The sequence below is a fragment of the Alosa sapidissima genome, chromosome 4, assembly GCF_018492685.1.
Source record: "Alosa sapidissima isolate fAloSap1 chromosome 4, fAloSap1.pri, whole genome shotgun sequence".
NCBI lineage: Eukaryota > Metazoa > Chordata > Actinopteri > Clupeiformes > Clupeidae > Alosa > Alosa sapidissima.
This window is the reverse complement of record NC_055960.1, coordinates 34076472-34102981: the sequence shown is the minus strand read 5'-3', so window position 1 is coordinate 34102981 and position 26510 is coordinate 34076472. Positions and strand designations below refer to the sequence as shown.

Genomic DNA, 26510 nt, shown 5'->3' with positions numbered 1-26510 from the left:
TACCCTTTTTAAATAATCAATGGAAACATCTTTATTTGTGTTCACATGGTTCTTATAATACCTACCAAGCCTCTCCATGTCTCCACAATGATTCTAGACTGCACCTTTTTAACAGAAATCTGGGTTTTGAGTCAGGAACGATTATTTGCCATCACTCTGGCCTTGTGCTCAATTTTTTGATGGATTGAGGTCTGGACTCTGGCTCTGCCACTCTAAAATGTTGATATTGTTCTCGGTTAACCATTTCTTGCCTTGTTTAGCTGTATGTTTTGGATCATTGTGTGGATTAATTGTCCAATGCCGCCTATTGGGGCAGGACTCTCGGCAGACAGCCTGATCTTTATCTGTTTTGGATCTTTAGAAAATTATACGCCCAAGGAGGAATTTGTGTGTGTTTTTTCAAACATAAATAGTTGTTAATTAATTGACCCAAAATGATATTTAAATACATGAATCAGTCATTAGGCTAAGACAACATGAATTGTGTATGAATTAGGATTACTTAACTTCCATGAAGCACTAATGGAAAGTTTATCAATTATATAGCCCTGCTTATTGGACAAACATTAACAACTCTGTGTGTGTGTGTGTGTGTGTGTGTGTGTGTGCATGTTAGCACAGGGTTTAACTACACAAGGCTTATCCATGGCAGTGGAAGACATGGTGAGATGTTTTGGCCCATTCTGAGCCCAGCCATTGGTTGCCTGAGAGATACATTATTGGCCTGATTTGGGAAAATTATCCTGCGACATCTTCTTTGTGTAATTAGTAGTCGCAGGCGTTCATCACAGATAACGCAGCAGTGGCACGGCTTAGAGCACACAACAGGCAGCATCCCACTCACTAAGCTGATTAACAACAGGCATGCTGGAGATGTGTGCATGCCTTATACCCAGTGAGTGACAGAGACAGCGAGAGAAGAGAGAAAGTGAGAGAGAGACACACACACACACACACACATGCATGCATGCATACACACACAAAGACAGGGAGAGAGAGGGTGAGGGAGAGATTAAAAGAGACACATTACTAACATAATGTGTGAGGGAGAGAGCATGCAGAGACACATTCACTGTATTACTGTGTTTTTAACGTATACTCTTAATAGGCGTTTAGCCTTGATTCACTATATTGGTTTAAGAATGTGCGACGGCATCTGTTTATGACGCTGTCTGTATGGTTCAGTCTGGACACCATCAGAGCACAGGCCTCGTCAATAATGATTTTATGCCACTGCTGAGCAGCTGCCCTGCATACAGATTGACATGGTGATCCTCGGCCATCAGGCAGCCAATGAGGCTGAGAAGCACCTGAAGGAGTATCACTGTCCACCGCACTCTTCGCCTCGTCTCTCTCTTTTGTCCTTCAGGCTGCTGTGGACAGAGGTCTCTCGGCTTGTCCTGGAACTCTTGCCACATTTTGCTCGGTTGCCCACTTGCGTTTGAGTCTTGAAGGCTGAATGTTTATTCAGAGAGTCGTGCAGCCAGGGTCGGACGGTGTCAGGGAGACTGGCCGCTGTTGGGCTGTCCCTGCTTGTCCAGCTGTCATAATGGAGAGGACACAGTGAAGCAGAACACTCGAATCCATCACATGGGCACTTTAACACCCAGGGTATTTATAGTCTGATTTCTCAGAGGCACTGTAAAACTATCACAGCTCTCGCCTGTCTATAGTGTTCCCCCTGAATATTCTCTTTACCAAGGCTTATGAAAAGTTTTATTACTTCAGTATTCTGACAAGTTTAATGTATTAGACTTTGCCTTAAATGATATCTTGTGGTTAGACCCAAGTATTTTACTGTGTTGTACATAGGTCTGCCTCTACCATCTAGAAGTCTATGGATCCATCCATTGTACAATTGTCAGGAATTAACATCATGCTTTTCAAGGACAAATTAAGGACATTTCTCTCAAGTCAGAAGGAAAATAATGAATGTAAATGCATTAAACAGTGTATACATTGATTAATATTTTATATTGGGGCCACATAAATGTGTTCCTTGTTATGTCTACATTAATGCTGAATACAGGCCAATCATGATCATTATGTCTAAAGATTTACGTTTTTTAAGTAAGATTTAAGATTTTCTACTGGTCATTATGTAGGCACTGCAAGGGGTGCTTACTTGTAAGGTTAGCAGCACTGATCTTTTAACTAGGCCTACACAAATACAAAAAAAACCCATGACATTTTCTGCCATTTTGACTCTGATAAACAGGGAGTTTGAAAAGGCTTCATCTCGTGCCTTATCTGTGTCCAGACAAAAGCAGTTCAATTACCTTCCATCAATACCTATTGATAGCCACAGAACCCGTCAACCTCGTCGCACTGATATGTGGAGTCAGATATATGGTCAGCATTTTTTTAGGCACTGCGTCGGTAATGAAAATCATTACCAACATAAAAACAGGCCTCATGCAAGCGTCTGCAGTGTTGAGAAAAACAAGTTATGGCAGCGATGATGATGGGATGGCTTGGGAATTAATGAGGCTGGTCAGGGCTGTTATCACCAATGGGAGCCATTAGACACAGCACACCCGCAGAGAAACACAGAGTCCATCTACAGTCCAGCTCACTGCGAAGGTAGGGAGATAGAGGTCGATTTCAAAGGAAGAGAGTTTTACGAAGAGAAACTGGAGACAGATAAGTGTAAGGGAGGACATCTTTCCAAATGCAACCACACCGAGCCAACGGGACCTGGCTGAAGAGTCTTCAGAGTACAATCTATTTGAGAACCTGTCCGTTTCTCACGGCCAACCACACTATAAACACCCACTTGCAGGCGAGACATGGCTATTACCAGCAGGTGCTTTCTCTCACCGGAACAAGAGAGACTTGCTCGAATTGATTTTTGAATTGCCAGCGAGCTAATGGGTAAAGAGCTTAATGATATCATGGCGGCGGTGAGGAACGCAGGCGAGGGGCAAGCGCCACGGCCTGATGAATGAGCTGCCATCGCGGTGGTCTGAGTTATGGGCCTTGGCTTCACCGCTCTGGCGGCGGGAAGCGGCTCTGGCCGCTCTTAATCAGAAGCACGGGCAATCAGAGGGCTGCCACCACCGGGAGGACAGGCCTGAGGACACATTCACAATCACTCACACAGGTACACATGCACACACACATACACACACTCACAGTCAGAAGCACACACACATACACACACACACACACACACAGTCAGAAGCACATACACACGCACACACAAGCACACACATTCAGTGGGGCAAACAAGTATTTAGTCAGTCACCAATTGTGCAAGTTCTCCCACTTAAAAAGATGAGAGAGTCCTGTAATTTTCATCATAGGTACACTTCAACCATGAGAGATATAATGGGGGGAAAGAATCCAGGAAATCACATTGTAGGATTTCTAATCCCTCTAAATTCCTCTGTAAAATAAGTATTTGGTCACCTACAAACAAGCAAGATATCTGGCTCTCACAGACCTGTAACAGGTGCCCCAGGTAACTCCACTCGTTACCTGGGGCACCTGTTATCAGTATAAAGGACACCTGTCCACAACCTGTCACACTTCAAACTCCACTATGGCCAGGACCAAAGAGCTGTCCAAGGACACCAGAAACAAAATTGTAGACTTGCACCAGGCTGGGAAGCCTGAATATGCAATAGGTAAGTAGCTTGGTGTGAAGAATCAACTGGGAGCAATTATTAGAAAATGGAAGACATAAGACCACTGATAATCCCCCTCGATCTGGGGCTCCATGCAAGATCTCACCCCCAAAATGATCACCTAGTGAATGACAAATGATCACCTAGTGAATGACATGCAGAAAGCTGGGACCAAAGTAACAAAGGCTACCATCAGTAACACACTACGCCGCCAGGGACTCAAATCCTGCAGAGCCAGACGTGTCCCCCTGCTTAAGCCTGCTTACACAGGCCTGTCTGAAGTTTGCTAGAGAGCATTTGGATGATCCAGAAGAGGATTGGGAGAATGTCATATGGTAAGATGAAACCAAAATGGAACTTTCTGGTAAAAGCTCATCTTGTCGTGTTTGGAGGAGAAAGAATGCTGAGTTTCATCCAAAGAACACCGTACCTACTGTGAAGCATGGGGGTGAAAACATCATGCTTTGGGGCTGTTTTTCTGCAAAGGGACCAGGATCCGTGTAAAGAAAAGAATGAATGAATGGGTGATGTCAATGGTGTGATGTCAATGGTGTGATGTCAATGGAGTGATGTCAATGGTGTGATGTCAATGGGGTGATGTCAATGGGGTGATGTCAATGGTGCATTTTGCCCATGTTCAGGGTGGAAAGTGAAAAAGAAAGATTTGCATAAGACAAGTCAAATTGGTGTTTTAAAAAAGAAAAGATCATGGAGAATAAAGAAAAAAATATAAAAAAACAAATCTTTGTATATTCCCACAAGGTGTTTGGGTGCTCTGAAAATGAGAACCAAAAAGATTTTTTAGACTTGTAAAGTCTGCTGTTCAGACCCTGAAGGAATTTATTTTCTGTTCATTGTTTTTTGTGAGAGTGTTTCTACTTATCTCAGTAAGGAAAATAAATCAAGAGCCTATGTTGAGTACAAATATGTCTTCTGAAGGCTTAAACAGAGCCCAGCCAAAAACTCCAATAAAATGTGTATCAACTTTGAGGGACAGCTATGGCCATGCAGGATTATCCAGACCAAACGTGACGATTTTGCTACATACTATTCCTATTTATGTACCAGCATGCAAAATTTGAGCCTCCTACATGGTTTAGTTCTTGCGCTGTGGGCTTGTGAACTTTGACAAAAAAAAGAGGCCGAACAAAATCGACACCCCCCTCCCCCTGTAAAACTGGCTGTATCTTGGAAAGTATTGATCTTACATAAGAGTAATTTTACAGTGTGTCTCCTGGGTAACATAGGTACACCTGGTAATTTTTTCAGATTTTTTTGAGACCTAAGTGCGTGGGCCCTGGTTGAATTGACGTGGAATGACCCTATCCTGATTTTAATTACAGCCGGTCAGTGGATTGAAATGCTATTTTGCTTTTAGCTGTTAGTGCATACCATGTAATAGCTTGCAGAGGAGCAGTTACAACAAAGAAAGCGTTTTCCAGGATTTTGCCTTTTTTGGAACAATTGTGCTCTCCAATATTAATCATTTTACATATCACCATACCATTTATGTTTGGGTACCATTTGGGTAATAAAAATGTTTTAACAAGGCTATAGATTATTATGTAGGCCACACACACACCTAGACAGACCAACAGGCACTTTCCTGATTACAGCAACCACCCAATCTCCTGTCAAATACTCTCAGTGAATAAAGGCCCGGCCCAGTAAGAGTGCTTAGATCAATCAACATGTGGGACTAATCTCAGAACTGTCTAAAAGAGGGGCATATACCGACATCTGGTGGATACTCAACGTCATCAGATTTTTGTCGATTTGTCAAAGAAACTTAATGAAACAGCATAGCTACATTCTCAACCTTGTTATTTGAGATGCTGACTGTGTGATAATTAAAGTGTCTAATCGGAGAGCAGCAGTAACAGTGTATACAACACCTTAAACATACACAGCCAATAAATACCGTTTAACTATTGCTGATTTATAAATGTAGGCCTACAGTATATTATTTGTGAAATAGCACAAAAGACGATAGTAATGTAGTCTTACGTTAGAGATGCACCTAGGGGGCAGCAGATTGTTTATTGTGAGCGTGTGATGTCACCTGCTTTCTGCACTTGAATTCTCGCGAGAGTTGCGCATTTTCCCTTAACCGGTGGTGATTTGCTTGTAGACTTGTGGAGAAGATGGCGAACCGTGGTGGTTTTCAGACATCCACAGCTGGAGGTGGAAGCGGCGGAATGGGGCCTGGTCCTCCTGTAGGTGGTGGAGGTCCAGGTATGGGTCCAGGAACACCCTCGGGTAGGATGGGACCGTCACCAGGTGCTCAAAATCATCTTTATCGCTCCCCGATGCCTGGACCTGGATACCCGGTAAGATACAGTTATGCTAGCTTGCTAGTTAGCTACCGAACGTTAGCTGAGAACAAAGAAGATTGAAAGGGAGGCGCTCATGGATAAGCTGGTTAACTAAACGTTGGTCAGCTAACGTTACTTAGCAAGCATATTTTTCAAGGCATTGGATCATCTTTGGCCATTAATGCAAGTCATTAATGGCTTAGGTTGCAAGTATAATGCAAAGTTTGACATGAGCGTTGAGGCCCTGCAATCTGGGCTAACATTACCAAGCTAGCTTTCATAATATGGTTAAATAGCAACTAATAAAACAATTTACATTGGTTAATTATTCTAATGTTATCGCTCGATTTTAGGGGAGATTAGCTGCCTGGCTACATAATGTTGCATGTAACTAGCGTTATTAGCTAGTCACTAACGTTACCGGTGGACGATGCAAGACGGTGTGCAACGTAACATCCCGAAGCCCCACTTATTGATATAAGTTATCTTGATAACTTGTATTGTTCACAAATAGTTGACTCTACAGCCAAAATCTATCTAACGTTAACGTTACCCAAAGGTCTTATCACCGTATGCCAGTTGTCCAGTTTACTATGCTAGTCATATCTCAGTGACAGTCCGTAACGTTACTGGTACAGTCTGTAATCTGTTTCACTAACGTTAATGTTTGATATGTAAAGCCTTAAAGTGATAGTATAGCTTAACTAACTTGTTGTGTTTTGCACTTGATTACCCATATAGACTACACATTTTTGAACCACTGCCCCTTGACCTCCGTACACTGCATTTAAGCTACTCACTATCTTTAGTCAGCAGTCATTTACTTTGATATGGGGAATTGCATATTTTCAAAGTTCAACTTTGTGGGAGAAGGATGCATTTGCTCTAGCACAGGAAATAGCAGTGGCCCTCATACTCGTGAAAATATAGTTCTTACACTTCATGTGAAGGCGAGGAATTCAGCACCTAGAAACTACCCGGCGTTTAGTCCTGTGTGGTCTACTGCCAGGTGAAAATGTGGAAATATGTTGAAGTCAATGAATACCAGTACTGTTTTTGGACTACCATACCTACCTTAGAGCTGCAGTTCCAATGGCACTAGTGTAACTAACTACACATTCTATCTGTCCTTATACTTGAATTGTGTGCCTAGCCAAAGAGGCCAAATTCGTTGAAAAATGTCTAGCAGAGCTTATTTGTTTGCCCCTCAAAGTACCATTTGGTCACATATCTTGATTTTGTGGCTTGACGCCTTTGATAGGCTACCAGTGTTGTAGTCTTTGGAAAGGTCACATGATACCCAAGGGCATCTCTCCCCTTTATTTGGTGCTGATGAAATGTCAGCCTCAGAATGAGTTCACTGAACTTTTGTATACGTGTTGCTCAGGAAAGTTTACTTTCAGATTTCGAAGGCTGTAGACAAATTAATGTGGACATTCGTTGATTTGATGGGGCAGTAGATTGATGGAAATGCATGTTATATTATTTAACAACTTAGTTATTAAGGATACATTTTACCCTTGGAGTTTCAACCTGAAACAGTCCCACAAACCCTTGTGACTATCCATAGAGTGTTTTATACTGTTATTGAAGCAGTGTTCATCAATATAAATTGAGGATCAATACAGCATAACAAAACATGATATTATAATACTGAAAAATTAGATTTTTCTGACTCCCCTGTTCTTTCACCCCACAGAGGCCTGGGATGCCCCCTTCCAGTCGCATGACTCCTCAGGGGCCCCCCTCCATGGGCCCTCCCGGGTATGGTGGCAGCCCAGTGTCCCGCCCTGGCATGCCCGTCATGGATCCGTCCCGCAAGAGGCCCGCTCCACAGCAGATTCAACAGGTCCAGCAGCAGAACCGCAACCAGCAGTAAGCCACGCTCCTGCACATGGGCCCTCTGTTAGCCTACATGGGGTTAATCTGCACAGTCATTTGTGACCAGGCATGGCAAAACCAGGCACATGTCTCCCAGGTCACTGATTTGTCAGCCTGCAGAGCTAGTGACCCATCGAAACTATCTGTAATGGGTTACAGAACCAGCTAGTAGCAATGGATAAAGTAGTCTAAAACAAACATGAGATCACGTTTGCAAACCATGTTATTTTGAATGAACACCCAGTGCAAGGCACCAAGTTGGCAATGGATTTAGCAGGTTTAGCAATAGATAAAATAGTCTAAAACGCAAACTAAACAAACCTGATCTCACGTTTGCAAACCCTGTTAATTTGAATGCACACACGATAAGGCACCCTGCCATCAGTCAAAACAAGACATTCTCGCATTATTCAAATTAATTGCCCACCGAAACTATCTGTAATGGGTTTTGGCTAGTAGCCCATGGTGTCAATAGATAACGACAGTAGGCCTACGTTAGCTAGTAGCAATGGATAAAGTTTCTAACACACAAACTTTATCCCTGTCAAATGTAACTGTGGAAATAGCATCTGATATCTTACGATCTAGTTCCTCTGCTGCCAGACCGAGAGATTCTTCCTCGTTGTAATTATCTTCGGCTAAGGTCAGCTCTAGATTAGGGATGTTCTCCAATGTAATGAAGTCGCCTTCATCAGATTCAGGTCATCTGCAATCCGCTGTGCTTTGTCCATCTCCATTCCAATTGTAAACAAACAGCATGCTGGTTCAGTAAGTAGCCATGAGGTTACTTCTAGCATACAGCTGATTGGCGACAAAACAAAAGAGCACTAATAGTCACGCCCAATTCAAACGCTGGTTTACTTCCTGAAACTTCAAAGACAAAATATACACTTTTAAAGCAACCAATGCTGTTATCTGAAACATGGAATTGCTTCTTTAGGACTTCAACTTGCACATTCTTCAAAATAACTAATTTTGAAAAAAAAAAAACCTTAAGTCGTTTTTCGCGACTTGCGTCTCTGCGACTTGAGCCTGCTTTTGCCATGCCTGGTTACATTTAAGATGTAGCCTTGGGGCTGAGGCTGGGGGGAAAAAAGAAAATATGATACAGTTGTTTGTACATTGACCTCCACTGTAGTGAGATGATCGCTCCTAATGTTAACTGCTCGCTTGTATATCTGGCAAAGCTTTGTAGTTCACCGTAACTAACTGCCATAACTATCTTTGGTCTTATTTATTATTATTTTATCTTTTTTTTTTTTCTCTGTGTCTTCAGTGCAAAAAAGAAGAAAATGGCTGACAAGATTCTACCTCAGAGGGTAAGTAACTGTTAGAGGAAGATAGTGACACGATTTACTTCCCCCACAACGGTTACCCGAACAAAACATGTTCTCTCAACCTGATTACTTTCAAGTCATGTTTCCTTGATGGTTTTAGGAGGAACAATGTGTTTAAAGTTTTGGCCCATATTTACATTGTGATGTGTTGATCCTCAAAGAGCAACTTGCTCATTGCCTGACTAGTGTCCTCCCTCCCCAGATTAGAGAACTAGTGCCCGAGTCTCAGGCCTACATGGACCTGCTGGCCTTTGAGAGGAAACTCGATCAGACCATCATGCGCAAGAGACTGGACATCCAGGAGGCTCTCAAACGACCTATCAAGGTAGGGGTCAAGGTCAAAGCTCAGGGACTGATCATATTGACCAGCCTATTAGAACAGTCAATGGACTGGGCACTCAATCAAACACTAACAGATATCTTACTGACCAAATGACAAAAACCAGAGGAATTTGTGAATTAATCATTGCTTGGGTAAATCTAACATTTTGAGTTCAGGTTAGATCGCCAAGCCCTACCAGTTAAAAAAGATTACCTTCATGAAGTAGTTTTTGCATAGAATAGGGCTACTTTTAAAGAGCTCTCTATTGTCTTACAGTATGTTGAGACTTGTTTAGGTATCTGACTTTTGTTCCAACATGGTGATTCCTGATTAACTGATTGCATATGTAATTGCAATGGTTCAACAGCAAAAGAGAAAGCTGCGCATCTTTATCTCAAACACCTTCAACCCCGCCAAACCTGATGCAGAGGATGGGGAGGGCACTGTTGCATCATGGGAACTCCGTGTCGAGGGTCGCTTGCTAGAGGATGTAAGTGGAGATCCTGCCCTGTGTGTGCAAAGATAGATGGACATGTTGTCACATTTCAAGTTTCATTTTAATAATTACTTGCAGTAGCTGTTTTACTGTGTAAATTTGGTTAACTTTTGACTGTCGTTAATAATTGTCAGACTGAAACGTTTGACTGTCTGTTAATAATTGTCGCCTGACTGGAATAGAGTTGGATTGCTGCTTTAGCGTGTGGTGTTCTGCCCCTGTCGGAGTCCTGAGGTGAACCCCTCTCTCTCTCTGTCCCACAGCAGGCCGTGTCCAAGTATGAGGCCACCAAGCAGAAGAGGAAGTTCTCCTCCTTCTTCAAATCCCTGGTCATCGAGTTGGATAAGGACCTCTATGGGCCGGATAATCATTTGGTCGAGGTGCAGGACTAAACACTGTTTACACTGTTTTATGCTTTGCTTGTTGGGTTTGGCTTAATTTAACTCTGCAGCCTTCTTGAAGGCATTAGGTGGGGCCCTTAATTATCACCAAGGTCACTTTTTAAAAGGGCCTTGTCTTGGTGGAGGAAGGATGTGTGGTTACAATGGAAAATTGCATTATCACAGTAAATTAACCTTAGACGCTAAAATGCAAGACTTGGTTGTCTTGCCAAGCCTCACAGTGAGTGAGCTCATTCTCGTGTGTGTGTGTCCCCTCAGTGGCACAGGACCCCTACCACCCAGGAGACGGATGGTTTCCAGGTGAAGAGGCCGGGAGATGTTGGAGTGCGCTGCACAGTCCTGCTCATGCTTGACTACCAGGTGAGCAAAACCTGCTCTGGCATCATTAGCTGCTTTCAGATATCACCTCCAGAGTATATGCGGAGCTTTGTCAAACGGACGTCCGACCCTTCGGGTGATTCAGATGTGATGTTAACATGCTGACATTACACGGTCATGTGTGTGAACGACACCAACGCACATTAACAGAATGTCCGCGTGGTTGAACACGCACATGAACAAAATCTCTGCATGTTCTTCGCTTCGTTCAGACACAAGCTCATTTACATAAACGTCTGACAGACTAGGAGGGGAGCAGTAGAACAGCCGACTAAGTTCGGACTTCCAAATGACTTCATGATGTTCAAATATACGGCCCAACCATTTAACATCTGCAGAACCTCCGGTCTTAGATGTAGGTCTGAATGTAGCTATTGTGTGTTTGCTACATAGCTGTAGGTGAAGAGGTGGCAGATTAGGTTTCCACCACTAGGTGTCATTGTAGACTTATATTACTCAAAGGAGGCTTTTCTGGTGCCTCACAATTGTGAGCAATGCTCTCCATACATAAGCTTGTTTTCTTTAAATTAGTTTTAATTTGATTTGTGGATTGTGTACCCTACCTCACATTTACCTCAAGTTTTTGAGTTGTATGTTATATATATATATATATATATATATATATATATATATATATATATATATATATATATATAATATATATATAATATATATATATATATAAAACATAGAACTCAAAAACTTGAGGTATATTGACTTTTGAGCTATATTGACTCCCCTTCTCTTTAGCCCCCCCAGTTTAAGCTGGACCCGCGGCTGGCCAGGCTGCTGGGGATCCACACCCAAACCCGGCCGGTCATCATCCAGGCCCTGTGGCAGTACGTCAAGACCCACAAGCTCCAGGACCCGCACGAGCGCGAGTTCATCAATTGTGACAAATATCTCCAGCAGGTACACACATTACACCCACTGATAAAACTGCCTTAAGTGGCCAAAAGTTAGAATATTCATAAATGATCATCTGCTCTGATAAATGAATGCGATAAGAAGACAGAAACCTGTCAAATGTCAAATCTATACAGCAGAGTGTAGCAGCCAAGGCATGCATTACTACATTCTAAATGATTTGAAATAGTTAGAAATGATTGCTGTGTGTCTGTCTGCTCTGGTTTCAGATCTTTGAGACCCAGAGGATGAAGTTCTCTGAGATTCCTCAGCGTCTGCACGCTCTGCTCATGCCCCCAGAGCCAATTATCATCAACCATGTCATAAGGTAACCATGGGCAACAGCCACTCTGCCATTGCACCTGTTCTCGCGTTTGCCAAGCACCAGTGCTTCAGGTGGTGCCAATCATAATGTTTTGTGTGTGTGTGTCTGTGTGTGTGTAGCGTGGACCCTAATGACCAGAAGAAGACCGCCTGCTATGACATCGACGTTGAGGTGGACGACACCCTTAAGACTCAGATGAACTCTTTTCTGCTGTCCACTGCAAGCCAGCAGGAAATCGCTGGCCTGGACAACAAGGTGAGGACCAGAGATGAAAGTCCCAGGTTACCACAAATCCTTGTTCTGTGTCAAATAATCCAAAAATGAAGAACTAAGTCAGTTAGGCAATGGAAGTCTAGATGATCCAATTTTGATGACCACACCAGACATTTTGCACATGGTAGTGTTGTGGTTGTGTTGGTGTTTATGAACAGGGCCACTGATGGTGTGTGTGAGGGAAGAGGATTTGCCCAGTAGACACACATGCCCTGTTCATGTGGATGAGACACTGCACTTGTTAAAAGTTACCTACGTACTGTTCAGAGTGCACTTCTCCCACAAAATCACCAACCTTCAGACTGTGTGTCATGACCATTAGAGACAAATGAGGCTGTGTGGACACAGCAGGTTTACACTAGTCTGTAAAGATCTACTTACACAGTGGAAACAGTAGTTGTACAAATTTGAGACTTCATCACAGTACTGTGTATGAATGAACTAAGTGTAAATACAGTACCAAGAAAACTAGTGTTATGGCAATGTTTTGAAATCTGTTACAATGTGATTTTAGCATTTAACTGTTAATAAAATATTTTACTTTGATGTCCGAAAAGTCACACTGTTTACAGCTTTTACTCATAATTGAGGTTATGTGAAGATTGATGTTTTGGACAACCATTTTATTTTCATGTATACCTTACTAACAACGCTAAGTCAACTTAGTCAAGTTATCCAATCAGATCATCTCGACCTCACCAACAATAGTTTGTTTTAAAATCACACCTTGATTGTTGCTTATGATCCAATTGAATGGATGTAAATACTGAAATGTGGGTCCAGTTATCTGATCTAGGGTCCAATTGGCCTGAATCCCCCCAGATAAAGGCTCCATCAGTGTGCGCTGTAGCGATAGCATATCTTCTCCAGACATCTCCAAACACCCTCCCCTTCCTCTGTCGATGCGGCAGCCTGCTCGAGCTGGCTGATCATCAGGTGTGAGGGAACTGATAAAACTGGCAGCTGATCAATGATTAGGCCCATCGCTCAATCTGATGTCATCCTACGGTTGCTGAGCGACATTCGAATGAGTTGACGGGTCATATTCAAATTTGCAGAGGTCTCTCAATTTTGAATATGACTCGACTCCTTTGAATGCCACTCGGCGGCCATAGGATGATCTCAAGTGTGTAGTGGTCTCTTCATTTCCTCCAGAGCTGTACGAGGAGGAGGAGGGCTGCACATTTAGCTTTTCTTTCATGGCTAGGAAATGCTCATTACATATATGGCTTCTGGAATGTACATTTGTGTAAGGGCTGAGATATGTAGTGCTTTAAGTCTTTATGGACTTGTGAGAGAAATTGATATTGTCAGTCTGAAGAACCACTCAAGTCATGGTTCGGTATTATCATCTCTGATATCAGTGAGGGCAGAGACTCTGTGTGTGTGTGTGTGTGTGTGTGTCTGTGTCCCCGTATGCGCACTTCTGTGTAATCATTAGCTGTAGATGAACCCACCTTGCAACCTAAGCTTAAGTAGGTTCTGTGTGCATGTGAGCAGAGTGTGTGAAGGCGCCTCCCGCATGTGTATCTGTGTGCTGTGGAAGGGGAGAGTGAGTGACCACTTGAGGATGACTCAGCATTTTCTCCAATACCACACAGCTTTACTACTGAAGTAAATGCGAAACATTCCCATCCTCTACAGTTGAACTGCAGCTAAAAGGAAGATTGGAAACCAGCTTGGATCAGGAAATCAAGTGGGCTTGTCATTTCAAGAATGTCCTATCTTGGTGTATGTCAGTGGGCATGGTGTGTGTGTGTGTGTGTGTGTACACTCCAGTGCTGATGTCTAGTCTCCTATTCTGACTGAACCTCGCTCACTGCCCCAGAGGCTGTGTGTGTTGATTTTTCACCACCCACACCAGTATTGTGCAGGAGCCTTGTGTCTTTGTGTGTTCTGGTGGTTTGTAGTCCTCTGGCCTTTAGATGTTTGGTGGGACACCCTGTTCCTGTGTTCCTGTTTATGTAGCTGTGTTGTTGCAAGCCTGGCTGCGTCCTCTCTCTACCTGGGCTGGGCTGTTTTCCCTCCACTGTCCCTGAATGCACAGTGGCCATGGAGAAAGCAACCTGTTTTTTCCTCTCTCTCTCTCTCTCTCTCTCTCTCTCTCTCTCTCTCTCTCTCTCTCTCTCTCTCTCTCTCTCTCTCTCTCTCTCTCTCTCTCTCTCTCTCTCTCTCTCTCTCTCTCTCTCTCTCTCTCTCTCTCTCTCTCTCTCTCTCTCTCTCTCTCTCTCTCTCTCTCGTGTGACTACTGCAGCAGCACCACTCAAGAGTTGGTGGTGCAGTAACCATAACAGCTATACCAAGAAAAGAGGGCTTTTGTTAAGCAGTGTTTAAAGTTATAGGGGTTGTTTAAAAAGCCTTTCCAGTGCGTGTGTGTGGCCGTGTTCTGACTCTTTAAGATGTCTTCTCTTGTAGATCCATGAGACCATTGAGACCATCAATCAGCTGAAGACCCAGAGAGAGTTCATGCTGAGCTTCGCCAGAGACCCACAGGGCTTTATCAACGACTGGCTACAGTCTCAGTGCAGAGACCTCAAGGTGCGCACACACACACATATATTCAGGCGCATGCTTGTCTCGCTCAGACATGCATATATGAATACTAAAGATTCATATTGTCTTTAAAGTGTTTTCTAACTTGTCAGACTAGATGTATTATCTGTAACTCTGTAAGTGTTTGTTTGTTATTGCTCTCGCAGCATTTCTCTGTAAGTGAGCAGTTTATGTGGCTGCCTATTGGCAGGGACTTACTCTTACTCTGACTGGACTTCTAATGAGAGAGGCTGAACTTTTTCCCTATTTCACAGAACAGGTGTTTTTAAAGCCCATCAGCTGCCTGCAGGGCCATGGTTTTAGGTTGAAAGAACAGTATGAGCTGGTGTGAATGTGTCTCTGAGTTCCCTGAACTAGTTGTTTTGTATCAGGCTAACATCAGCACTGACATAAACCAATACTCTTGATTAAATGGCAGACACACAAGATAGTGTTGCCTTGAGCAGACTGTTTAACCATGTCAAATTTTGTGCTGAAGGCCCCAGTTGTGATGGGCCTACCTGCTCGATCTGTCCTAACCTGCTCTGTGTGTGTGTGTGTGTGTGTGACAGACAATGACTGACGTGGTTGGGAACCCAGAAGAGGAGCGTCGTGCCGAGTTCTACTTCCAGCCCTGGGCTCAAGAGGCTGTGTGCCGCTACTTCTACTCTAAGGTATGGAAACACACACACACACACACACACTAGCGTTCATTTTGTCACCTATTTTTTTTTAGTCTTAGTCTCGTCTCAAATGTCCTTATTAGTTTTTGTCACATCTAGTCATTTACATCATTTTTGTTAGTCAAGTTTTAGTCGACTCAAAGTCTCATTTCAAATATTTGTTAAATGTCATAATTACCTGACGAAATACACTTGTTGAATGATTTCAATGCAACTTTGCTAAAAGTGTCTGGTTTGCTGATTTAAAGACACAAATTCATAAGTGATTATTAATGGCTTATTGTACAGAGACATGCATTATTTCCTTGTATAAGGCCTGCTGTTTATTGTGATGTATGGTTTGCCATGTGATGAGTAAAGAGTTTCTGAGATATTCCACGCAGAGTAATGGGTGTGCAGAGCCATGTGTAGAATGTAACTCGCGAACCGCTTATCACACCGCTAAACCGCTAATATCATTAGAAAGCTTAGGTTCCACTCTTTCGCGTGATGTGATTTGGCCGTCTGCCTCTTAAGGCAGGAGGCGTGAGTTGACTAACCAGACACCAAGACTAAAATGAACAGCACGAAACACTGGTCAAGTCCTGCATGACTAACTGTATCATGGTATTTCTTCATATTTTTGGTGATAATAGTAATAACAGCACAATTAGCTACTGTTTTCTGAGCCACAAGTCATGTCCGCGTATGGTCTTGAGAATAGTGCAAACACAAAAAAAGTGAAACTTTGAAAAAGTGTTCATCAGCAGCAATGAACTACTCCATTTGAACTCCGCCTTCTGCCATGGTTGTTTTTATTCCACTTGTGAGCTGCCCACCTTGCAGCACATGTGCAAACGTGTCGTTAAAATCACGATATGGCAGGTTCTTATCACGGGGAACAATTCTTCCAGTATTTTGATAAGGATGCGACCTGGCACGTCCCTTCTCACATGTCCATCTGTTGGTCTCCCCACCGCAGGTCCAGCAGAGGAGGCAGGAGCTGGAGCAGGCTCTGGGCATCAGGAACACATAAAAGCTCCCGCACCCATCCCGCCCGCAACGCTGGCCGCCATGTTTAACGCCGACCCCGGCGGGCCAGTGGCGTCTGGGGGTCTGAGCGCTCGCTGCATCGCAGCGCAGCAGCCCATAATTCACCCTGGCCTGCTCTGAAGTGTCTGAGACGGATACCACGGCTCTTCAGACATTTCATCATTTTCACCATGATGTGTGTGAGTGTGTGTGTGTGTGTGTGTTCAGTGCTGTAAAGACTTTTGCTACCCATGCTGAGGCTTCTCAGACTTTAGCAAGAGGGTTATGATGTCCTTCTATTTTAACCACAACGGTGTGTGCGAGTGTGTGTTGCAGGTTATTTTAAATAACGTAAGTGTGTGAGTGTTTTCGGGTGTTAGCGCTGAAGAGGCACATGAGATGAACATTCTTAACATTTCATAGTGGGGAAAAAAAACCTCAGTTACACACTAATTCCACATTACTATGAAAACAAATAACATTTCCATTTAATCTCGTTGACATGTGAGTTAACTCATATCTAAACACTATGAATTGTATTCTTCAAGGTGTTGGCCTTACCCCAGCTGTGTGCTAACCAAATCTAAAAAAAAAAATCTTTTTCCCCCCTTCCCTAAAGCCAGATTGTTAGATTGAGTGTAAATGGGCCTTTTTATGATTATCTTTTGTGAAAAGGTTAGCTTTTCATGTAGGACTTGTGTTCTCATTTAATGAACTATATATATAAGTACAGTAGTCTTGTACATTAGGCATAGAAGATTTTTAGAGGAAGTAGCTATGGTTGTAAATATGAATAGAAGCAGATGATTGGAGTGGCTAGCAACATGAAGAAAGTGTATTAGTCAACAACACAGCAGCCAGTGGCTCAGCTAGATCACCGGTCCACACCACAGGTAGTCTACTGCAGCGGCCGATCTTTTTCCCCTATTAGAATATATTCCTCAAACAGTTTAGCGGTCATGGTCTCTGGTGCATACTCCAGTTAGTGTACTTGCTGTAGTAAACCATCACCAGATGCATACTTCAGCCTCTGCACCTGTAGTATACTTTCAAGTCGGCCTCTGTACCTATTGTTGGATGCTCAGATGCATACTTCAACCTCTCTTCCTGATGTAGTATGCTCCCAGATACATACTTCAGCTGCTGTAGTATTCTTACCCATAAAGTTGACTTTGGGCCAGATGTGTTTCTTATCTGGCTCTGATCTGAGGCCAGGTCCACACTAGACTCCGCTGCCTGTAGCCTAGTTTCTGCAGTATACTCAGCTTGAGCCCTCTGGCTCCTGCTATACTGCAGAGGCTCCACAGTAGCAGGCAGCTAGTGTGAAGGATAAAACGGGTTTGCCGGTTTGGTTGCTACTGAGAGGATCATGCATTGCTCTAGTGATGTAGAACCATAGCCTCTACATTACTTCAAAATATGTATAGAAGTGGCGATTTTCATTTTATATTTTCGATTTTTTTTTTTTTTGTTGTTAAATATATACACATTTAATTATTTGTAATGATTATTTGTTGTATTTACATTACTTTGACATTACATTGTTTTGACACTTTGTTTCGCCCCTTTTGGCTTAGGAGATTGCATGGCCTGTATATCCAGGTTTGAGATCTCTGTTAACCTTTTTCTTTCATGGACCAAACTTGTCATTATTTCTGTATCCCTTTGTCTAAATAAAGATAAACTTGTATTGATGCCAAACTCTCTTGTTGATGCCAGTGATTTGAGGTGGTGGGGTTAGTCCCGTTTCTGTACTTGGGACAGCAGGATAAAACTCTGAGGTCGAGGCATAATCACTAATGAATTGAATTAAGCCTTACTTAACAGGCATTTGTTGTGTTATGGGTGTACTAATGTACAGCATATTAGGTTTCCGGCAGCAAGAGCCAATAGAGTTGAGGAGGCGTGCTCAAGTCCTGAGGGTATCGCACTACTCCCGGTTATAAAGGTTCACTGACTCAGCTGCAGCTGGTCCGTGCAAGCGCTCCAACAGACGCAGGTTCCTTTAGCTCAGCCTGGGAGGTTCTGGACAATGGCAGCCAAAAAAATCTGCATTATTGGTTCTGGTAACTGGTAAGTAATATTTCACGCAGTGGCGTTTTCCAACCAACTTGGAGTGTGTTGCTTGCTGTGTAAGGCTGGAGGACGTTGATGATTAAGATGTGTACTGGCCCTGGTCGTGTGATTGTGGAAAGTGTAAATATCCTGGGGAGATTAGGCTACTCTTTAAAAAAATGGGGGGGGCGGGGCGCTGTCGCCTTGATGCTCAGGACTTCTATAAACTGCGAAGTGAGTCGCTGTTCGGTCACCGGTTCTATGCCGTGATTTGTACGCGGGTGTCCTAGAATAAAGCGTTTTGTGCGCCTCTGGCGAGAGGGAAATATGCTGTGTCTCCTGAGTGGACGACGTGATCTCATGACTGTGCATTTTTATCCAGTCGATCTGAATTCTAGCACCAAAGTCGCAAAATAATCTCTACTGCTATTATTTTGAAGGTCCACCCCTGGGGGGGGGGGGGGGGGCAAAGATAGGCTGCCACTTTTATGTAGCATGCATGTAGGCTATAATAATCCACAATAAATAGGCTACGCAAAACTTTTGTATTAATTTGCTTCTACATTTACAGGCCTATGATGACACTTTGAAATATACTACAAATAAGGAAAACAAGTAGACTTTCCACAGGTTTAATATGGCTTAGTTAGTCTACTATGTAGACTAATGTGTAGTTGATTTTGTTTCCATGGCTACTAGCAGAGGGACTGCGTGGAGTGAAGTCGGACTTCTTGCCGCATTATCATACCTTTGGGCTATAGCACTAGCAGGAGAGAACACTGTAGGTGGTTTGCCTGAAACGTGATGTCTTGTCATATAATCGTTGAAATAGCTGCGTGCATAGCAAATATAGTGTAGTATCAATAGCAGTAAAATATGATTGATCCAACGTGCACTTTTACAATCTTGTGAATTTGGTCTATACCTACCTATTTCAGCCCATTTCAAGGCTTGACAATTACTGGCCCTGTATGGTTATGGATTTGGCAGACTCCTTTGTCCAAAGCAACACATAAATACAAAACAACATAATATTTAAAATTGAACAGGGAACAGATTAGAATGTTGTTCAAATATAATAAGGAGAATAGTAATAATAAACAATAATATCAATTCAATCAATAGCCTAATAAAAATAAGAAATGAAAATGAGGGGAAAGACAATAATAAAACAATAATCCTCTTCCTCTTTCTCATATACACCCTCCCTCTTGGCCTGATTATTCGCAACCACGGTCTCAACTTCCACTACTATGCAGATGACATCCAACTCTATCTTACCACTCCCTCTCCCTCTGACCCCCCACCACACTCCCTCACTGACTGCCTCTCTGACTTAAAATTATGGATGCAAAACAATTTTCTCAAGCTCAACACAGACAAAACCGAAATTCTGCTGATTGGCCCTAAAAGCATCCTCAAATCCACCCCTGTTGTTAAAAACCTTGGCATTCAGCTTGACTCCACCCTTAGCTTTGATCCTCATATCCACTCACTAAGATTGCTTTTTTTCACCTCCGTAACATTGCACGCCTCCGACCCTTCCTCTCTGCTAGTGATGCACAGACTTTGGTTCACTCTTTCATTATGTCCTGTTTAGATTACTGCAACTCACTTTTCCTTGGTCTCCCCACTAAAACCCTTCAAAGACTACAATATATTCAAAACTCTGCAGCCAGGCTCCTCACCCATACCAGACGATCAGCACACATCACCCCCATTCTCCATCAACTCCATTGGCTACCAGTTCCGTCCCGGATCAAATACAAAGTACTACTACTCACCTTCAAAGCCCTCCACAACCTTGCTCCCCCCTACATCTGCGACCTCCTGACCCCTTACACTCCTTCCCGCTCACTCAGATCCTCTGACCAAAACCTCTTGGCTATCCCCCGCTCCAGACTCTCCACCCTGGGTGGCAGGTCCTTCAGTGTCTTGGCCCCCAAACTCTGGAACTCCCTCCCCCAATCTCTTCGTGCCTGTCCTTCTCTTCCTTTCTTCAAAGCACATCTCAAGACCTTTCTGTTTAATGATCACTTCTCCTCCACACCCAACACATAGTTCCATACAGATAACTTGTCTTTGTTGCATTGTTTTGTTTGTTTGTTATTGTGTTTCCCTGCCTTCCTACTATGTAAAGCGACCTTGGGTTTGAGAAAGGCGCTATATAAAATAAACTTATTATATAATAATGTCTATTCAATCAATAATATAAAAACAATGACATGGTAAGACTACATTAAGGAGAATATCAATAATAAACAATAATGTCAAATTAATTAACAGCCTAATGAAAATAAAACAATATTATACAAACCATAACACATAAGCGCTTAAACAACTTACATGTTGAATAGGAATGCCTTTAGACCCCTCTTAAACGACCCAAAACTACCACAGGAACGGAGAGCTACCTGTAGGGTACGCTACTGTAGCCTACTTAATACAATTCCTTGGTTGTGGTCATGGAATCAGTCTATATGAGATCAGTTGTTAGGCATCTGGAGCCTGCTTCATGACATCATCAGGTGGTGCCAGGGTTCTCCTGCATTTAAACTATTTTTAGTTTGACCCTAGAAAAAGTTGGCTTGCTTAGTTCTTTTTTTTATTGTTGCTGTGGTAACTAGTTCACTCACATTATTTATTTAGCCTATTTTATTTATAACTATATTTGAAATGTAGTTTGAAAATGTGTTGTATGTTTTGTAGCATTTGCTGTGCCTTTGCTAGGAAATGTATGGATCAGATAAATCACCCAACAAAGAGAGATCTGTGTTGTGAACGTGTAGAAACGCCACAGTTTATTTGTTGTGTATTTGTTGTGTTTGTTGTGAGTATGCTGTCCACTTTGATTGACAGACGATCCTCTCTCCAGTCCCCTGATTACTCTACAGGTGTGAGTGTGTGATATGGTCTCTACTCTACAGGTGTGAGTGTGTGATATGGTCTCTACACCCAATGTTAAGACGTCTCCTTCATCTTATCGCTGTGATTTAAAGTTTCATTTCTGATGGGGGGTTTACGATGATGTGTTATTACTGTTGTTGTTACTATGATATGGATTAGTACTGTGGCATTATTACAGCTCTTGTCACTAATCACCTTACGTATGTCTAATGGGTGTGATGGGACTGTCGGAGGGGTGTGAGGTAAAGATCAAGACTTAAATGCTTTGTTATTTAAAGCAGATTGTGATGTGGCACAGCTTACTAGAAACAGTTTACATATGATACTAGTGTCAATAATAAATAGAGATATAAAATATATGGTTAAATAAAATAGTGACACACGATGGAGTTGGGGAAAAGTCCGGTTCATGTCATGGCTGGGTCCATTCCTGTCACCTGTGGTCAAGGGGACCCTTTCTCAACCTGAGCTCAAACACAAAGCTGTGGCCTTATTGGCACATTTCTCAACTGTTTTCTCTGCGCTGCTTCAGAATCCATTTCAATTTAAACCAAAAGCGACCCGATGTCTTGCTATCTAAACTAATGTGTCTTTGTCCCCATAGGGGCTCTGCCATTGCCAAGATCGTGGGTGCCAATGCAGAGAAGCACTCCACGTTCGACACCACCGTGAACATGTGGGTGTTTGAGGAGATGGTGAACGGGCGCAAGCTCACAGAGATCATCAACACGGAACACGAGAATGTCAAGTACCTCCCTGGACACAAGCTGCCCCCCAATGTGGTACGTAGGGGCACGGTAAAGGGGCATGGAGAAACCTGGAACCAGAGGTGGATAACACCTGGCCTCAGAAAGTAAAAGTCCTACATGTATTGGGTCTACCTGAACCTATGCACTTCTTACTGGTGGTTTCACTAATTAGCTGATCTAACTGGCTGAAGAGTTGTGCTAATGAGAATCAACTTTCCACCTCCAGATACAGGATTTCTTACATGTAAACTAGAGCTTGTTATGTGTTTGGTATTGGGGGACATGATGTCGAGAATATTGTGCATATTGTCAGTGTTAGGCTCACCATATTGACATTTAAAGTGACGTGAATGGTTTTAATGGAAGTATACTGGAATATTCTCATCATGCTATTGTTATTTATGGATGTAAAGGCTCCCATTCGTACTTAAGCAGCCATCCTGGGCAGGTGTACCACATGACTCCACAAGCTCCCAGTTGTACTATAAGAACCCCCCTGACACTCACATCTCTTCAAGAACACTCAGGTCTGCTTAGCTAATTAAGATCCCATGGTTACACACACACACACACACACACACACACACACACACACACACACACACACACACACACACAAAGTCAAACCTAACCAGTGCAGGGACAAACACACACCACACACACACACACACACACACACACACACACACACACACACACACACACACACACACACACACAAAGTCAAACCTAACCGATGAAGTGTAAGGAGAGTGCTTAAAACCAAGACTGAGAAGCCCTGATCACAGGGACTGTCTCTCCTCTCAGGTAGCTGTTCCTGACCTTCTGGAGTCTGTGAAAGGAGCAGACATCCTCATCTTCGTCATCCCGCACCAGTTCATCAAGAGGGTTTGTGACACCATCAAGGGCCACATCAAACCAGACACAGTGGGGATGTCACTCATCAAGGTGTGTATCTTCATCAGCTCTATTACTCAGTTTTTTTCTGTTTTTTAGATTTTAACCCTTTATTAGATAGATAAACAAAAAGTATTCCAGAGCATATTTAAGTTTTTATTGTGTGTGTGTGTGTGTGTGTGTGTGTGTGTGTGTGGTATAGGGTGTTGATGAGGGCCCAGATGGCCTGAAGCTGATCTCTGAAGTGATTCGAGAGAATCTGGGCATCACCATGACAGTTCTAATGGGGGCCAATCTGGCCAATGAGGTTGCAGACGAGAAGTTCTGTGAGACGACAATCGGTGAGAAAACATCCAGGCCTATAAAGTACTGGTTAACTTAAAACCTTATTATCCATTACGTCATTAAGATGTGCCTGGATATTAAAGCAACCATTTCGTCACTTCTCAAACATAGAATGTAGCAAATCAATATCACTGAAATGTTGCATCAGAGCAGTCTCAATTTTGAAATGTTTTTTTTTCAAAAATATTTGTAATAAAGGTTGTAAATGCAAAACGATTGGACCCATTCTGAAAGAAATGATGCAGACAACAAACTTCAGGGTAACTGTGGTGGAAGAGGCTGATGTTGTAGAGATTTGTGGAGCTCTTAAGGTAAGCATTACTAATTATTACTCCCAATATTGATCAAAGATGAAATACTTAAAATAAAAAATGTATTTTCCGCTGTGTTTTTATGCAGGTTGAATGTTGTTAAACATGAACATAATGAACATATCACTTCTCTGATTTGTATTTAGCACTTTGAAGTTGTCTCACATTTTAGAACTTTGCCTTCTAGAACATTGTTGCTGTGGGAGCTGGCTTCTGTGATGGGCTGGGCTGTGGTGACAATACCAAAGCTGCAGTGATCCGTCTAGGCCTGATGGAGATGATTGCCTTCGCCCGTTTTTTCTGCACAGCAGGGCCCGTCTCCCCCACCACTTTCCTGGAGAGCTGTGGTGTGGCCGATCTCATCACCACATGCTACGGTGGCCGCAACCGCAAGATTGGTGAAGCTTTTGCCAAAACAGGGAAGGTGGGTCAAGACAATGTTGGTGACCTGAAGAGCTATGCTCAGAGCCATCTTCAGTCTGTGGCCTAATGTTAGCTGTGGCCCTGTCCCTCTCCCTAGACCATTGAGGAGCTGGAGAAAGAGATGCTGAATGGTCAGAAACTGCAAGGTCCAGCTACTGCTGCAGAGGTCCACCGCATCCTCAAAGGCAAAAAGCTAGTCGACAAGTAAGTTTAAAGGCAAAACGATGGTGGACATATCTCCCTGTGGTGAAGCAACCCAAACAAGACAAAACACACAATTACTTATGCAGTTGGTGAATATGAATATATGGATATATCCATGTTGATATAGCTATATTCATGGAGTTCAATATGTTTATATGTCATTTAAAATAGTATGTTTAATTGTTTGTAGACTTTTTAGGAATGTGATATAATCTGCTTGACAGTGATGCCATTTGTCATTGATAACTAATGCACTTATTTCCTCCCTCAGGTTCCCACTCTTCAATGCTGTCTATCAGATCTGCTTCGAGAAACACCCTGTGAAAGAGTTTGTTACCTGCCTGCAGAACCACCCAGAGCACATGTAACTGATAGATACCCTGTCTCAAGTAGAGTGGGGAGGTGTTGGGAACGTAGTCAGATGGGAAGAGGAAAGGAGTTAGGATTGAGATTGGTCATTGTGCCTGTGTTTTTGTACCCTATGCATCCCAAAACAAAAAGTGGGGAGAAGAGTTACCCTCCTCAGCCCACAAAGTGCTTCTGTCCATTCAGTCCTGTATCAAGTTCTCAGCAGTCTATCTGAACCAAAATGCTGCTAGTACTGAATGATGAGGTTTACTATTTTTGGATACCATGGCTGTGGGTTTTAATTACTGTTGTATAGTGATCTATTTTCTTAAGGAAATGAAATGTAAATGATTGTCTTAAGTAACTCTTAACTTGAAGAAGAGGTTCATTGCCCCACTCTATACCAACTGTTACATAATCGTAACCAAAGTCTGGCCATCTTTGAGAATAGTAAAGGGGGAAAAAAGTGCCTTACGACTCTAAGTGTCTATCATTGTCTGCATGGGACTTTGTCCTCTGTTCAATTGGACTCTTGTTAGCTCTGAAGTGTTTGTCTTTATTACTCTCTCTGCATGTCAGGTCATCAGAGGGTTGCACCTGGATGTGTTTTATATACATATACTGTATTGAGTACCATGCATATTATTAAAGGGAAACTGAACTGAAGGGAAACTGGTCATAAATACAGTAAATAAAAAAAAAAGGTGTAAATTAAATGCTTGTGTTTTGGTCTAGCTTTTGTCTAACTGTATGGTGGGTTTTTAATGTATTTTGTTTGTTTGTTTGTTTTAGTTTGATTTTATGCATGGCATTTTTTATTTTAGAAAACTCAGGATTTAGTGTCCCTTCACTTTTTCTGTTAGCTGAGGTAGAGGCAAGGCAAGGCCTCATTCATTTCTCCAGTCGGATTCTTCAGCCACACACAAGCTGCGCCGTGACCTTTATTAGGGCCCCGTCTATGGTCTGCCATCCAAAACCTCTCACCTTTACCATTTTGGTCAGATAACAACCTCTGACCTTCTCAATGAGGACACGGCACCAATCTTCATCTCCTTCTCATAGGAGCAAAATTATAACATTAAAGGGTTGCTGAGAACCGCTGGCCGTTACAGTGATCACTGGTATTTAGCTACTATTCAATCACATTCAAATTGTATTTAATTTCATCTTGGTGCTGTTTTCAGTGAAGTCTTTTTTTTCTTTTTTAAGAACAAGGTTCCTCGGTCTGGTAGTTCAGTAATATAGCTAATATAGTTCTAATGGAGAGAATTAGAATGGATAGTTATTTCTGATTTCTGTTATAATTTATAAGCAGCTGGGTGCACTCTCATGCATTCAGGCAGTTTAACAGTACCACTCTGTATAAAATCCTCTGAATAGTTTTTAAGCCAGTCAGCCTTTATAGGGATTCTAATAATATCACTTCTCATAGGCCAAAGGTGGAGATAAATATAGAAAAGTTGGCATTCAGAACGATAGATGGCGCCCTTGGCTTTATACTCTCAATGTTTTCATTTCAAGATGTTGCGTTTTTCTCCGCTATGATTTACATTGTATCCTTACTTGTAGGCTAATCCATAATTGTGATCCTATTTGTAAAGAAAAAAAAGACTAGGCCTATATCATTGAAATTCTACCGGATGGATGCTGAAGGCCTATTAGGCAACTCATGGGGTCTAACTGAGACTTGTAGATATCTGATTGGATGATTATTCTAATCTTGGATATCTCAGTAAACGCACAACTGTCAAATAACTCAAGCCCTCTTTGAATGACAGTTCG

The 26510-nt window shown here is 42.6% G+C and overlaps 2 protein-coding genes across 3 annotated transcripts; both read left to right on the top strand.

Moving 5' to 3' along the window:
* Positions 1-5731: 5731 nt before the first annotated feature.
* Positions 5732-18190, top strand: smarcd1 (SWI/SNF related, matrix associated, actin dependent regulator of chromatin, subfamily d, member 1). Of its 2 annotated transcripts, XR_006031251.1 has the most exons (14): positions 5732-5959; positions 7644-7819; positions 9102-9144; positions 9365-9487; positions 9852-9974; positions 10244-10360; positions 10640-10741; positions 11510-11671; positions 11896-11993; positions 12110-12245; positions 14679-14801; positions 15368-15469; positions 16440-16554; positions 16596-18190. XR_006031251.1 is itself a non-coding variant. In XM_042089533.1 (13 exons), exons 1-13 carry the CDS (start codon positions 5774-5776, stop codon positions 16491-16493), a joined length of 1545 nt encoding a protein of 514 aa, XP_041945467.1. In that variant the 5' UTR covers positions 5732-5773; the 3' UTR covers positions 16494-18190. The 2 variants fall into 2 exon arrangements, 1 of the variants encoding a protein (XP_041945467.1); XM_042089533.1 differs by having other exon boundaries at positions 16440-18190.
* Positions 18191-18427: 237 nt separating this feature from the next.
* On the top strand, positions 18428-25444 carry gpd1b (glycerol-3-phosphate dehydrogenase 1b). Its single transcript, XM_042089546.1, has 8 exons — positions 18428-18562; positions 22056-22233; positions 23008-23148; positions 23300-23438; positions 23641-23753; positions 23941-24177; positions 24274-24380; positions 24652-25444. Exons 1-8 carry the CDS (start codon positions 18522-18524, stop codon positions 24746-24748), a joined length of 1053 nt encoding a protein of 350 aa, XP_041945480.1. The 5' UTR covers positions 18428-18521; the 3' UTR covers positions 24749-25444.
* Positions 25445-26510: the final 1066 nt, after the last annotated feature.

Coding starts and splice junctions, on each gene's coding strand:
- smarcd1 (XM_042089533.1), top strand. CDS start 5,774: ATGGCGAACCGTGGTGGTTTTCAGACATCCACAGCTGGAGGTGGAAGC. Junction 11,994..12,109: donor ATCATCAACCATGTCATAAG/GTAACCATGGGC, acceptor GTGTGTGTGTAG/CGTGGACCCTAATGACCAGA. Junction 14,802..15,367: donor CTCAGTGCAGAGACCTCAAG/GTGCGCACACAC, acceptor TGTGTGTGACAG/ACAATGACTGACGTGGTTGG.
- gpd1b (XM_042089546.1), top strand. CDS start 18,522: ATGGCAGCCAAAAAAATCTGCATTATTGGTTCTGGTAACTG. Junction 18,563..22,055: donor ATTATTGGTTCTGGTAACTG/GTAAGTAATATT, acceptor TTGTCCCCATAG/GGGCTCTGCCATTGCCAAGA. Junction 24,178..24,273: donor CTTTTGCCAAAACAGGGAAG/GTGGGTCAAGAC, acceptor CCCTCTCCCTAG/ACCATTGAGGAGCTGGAGAA.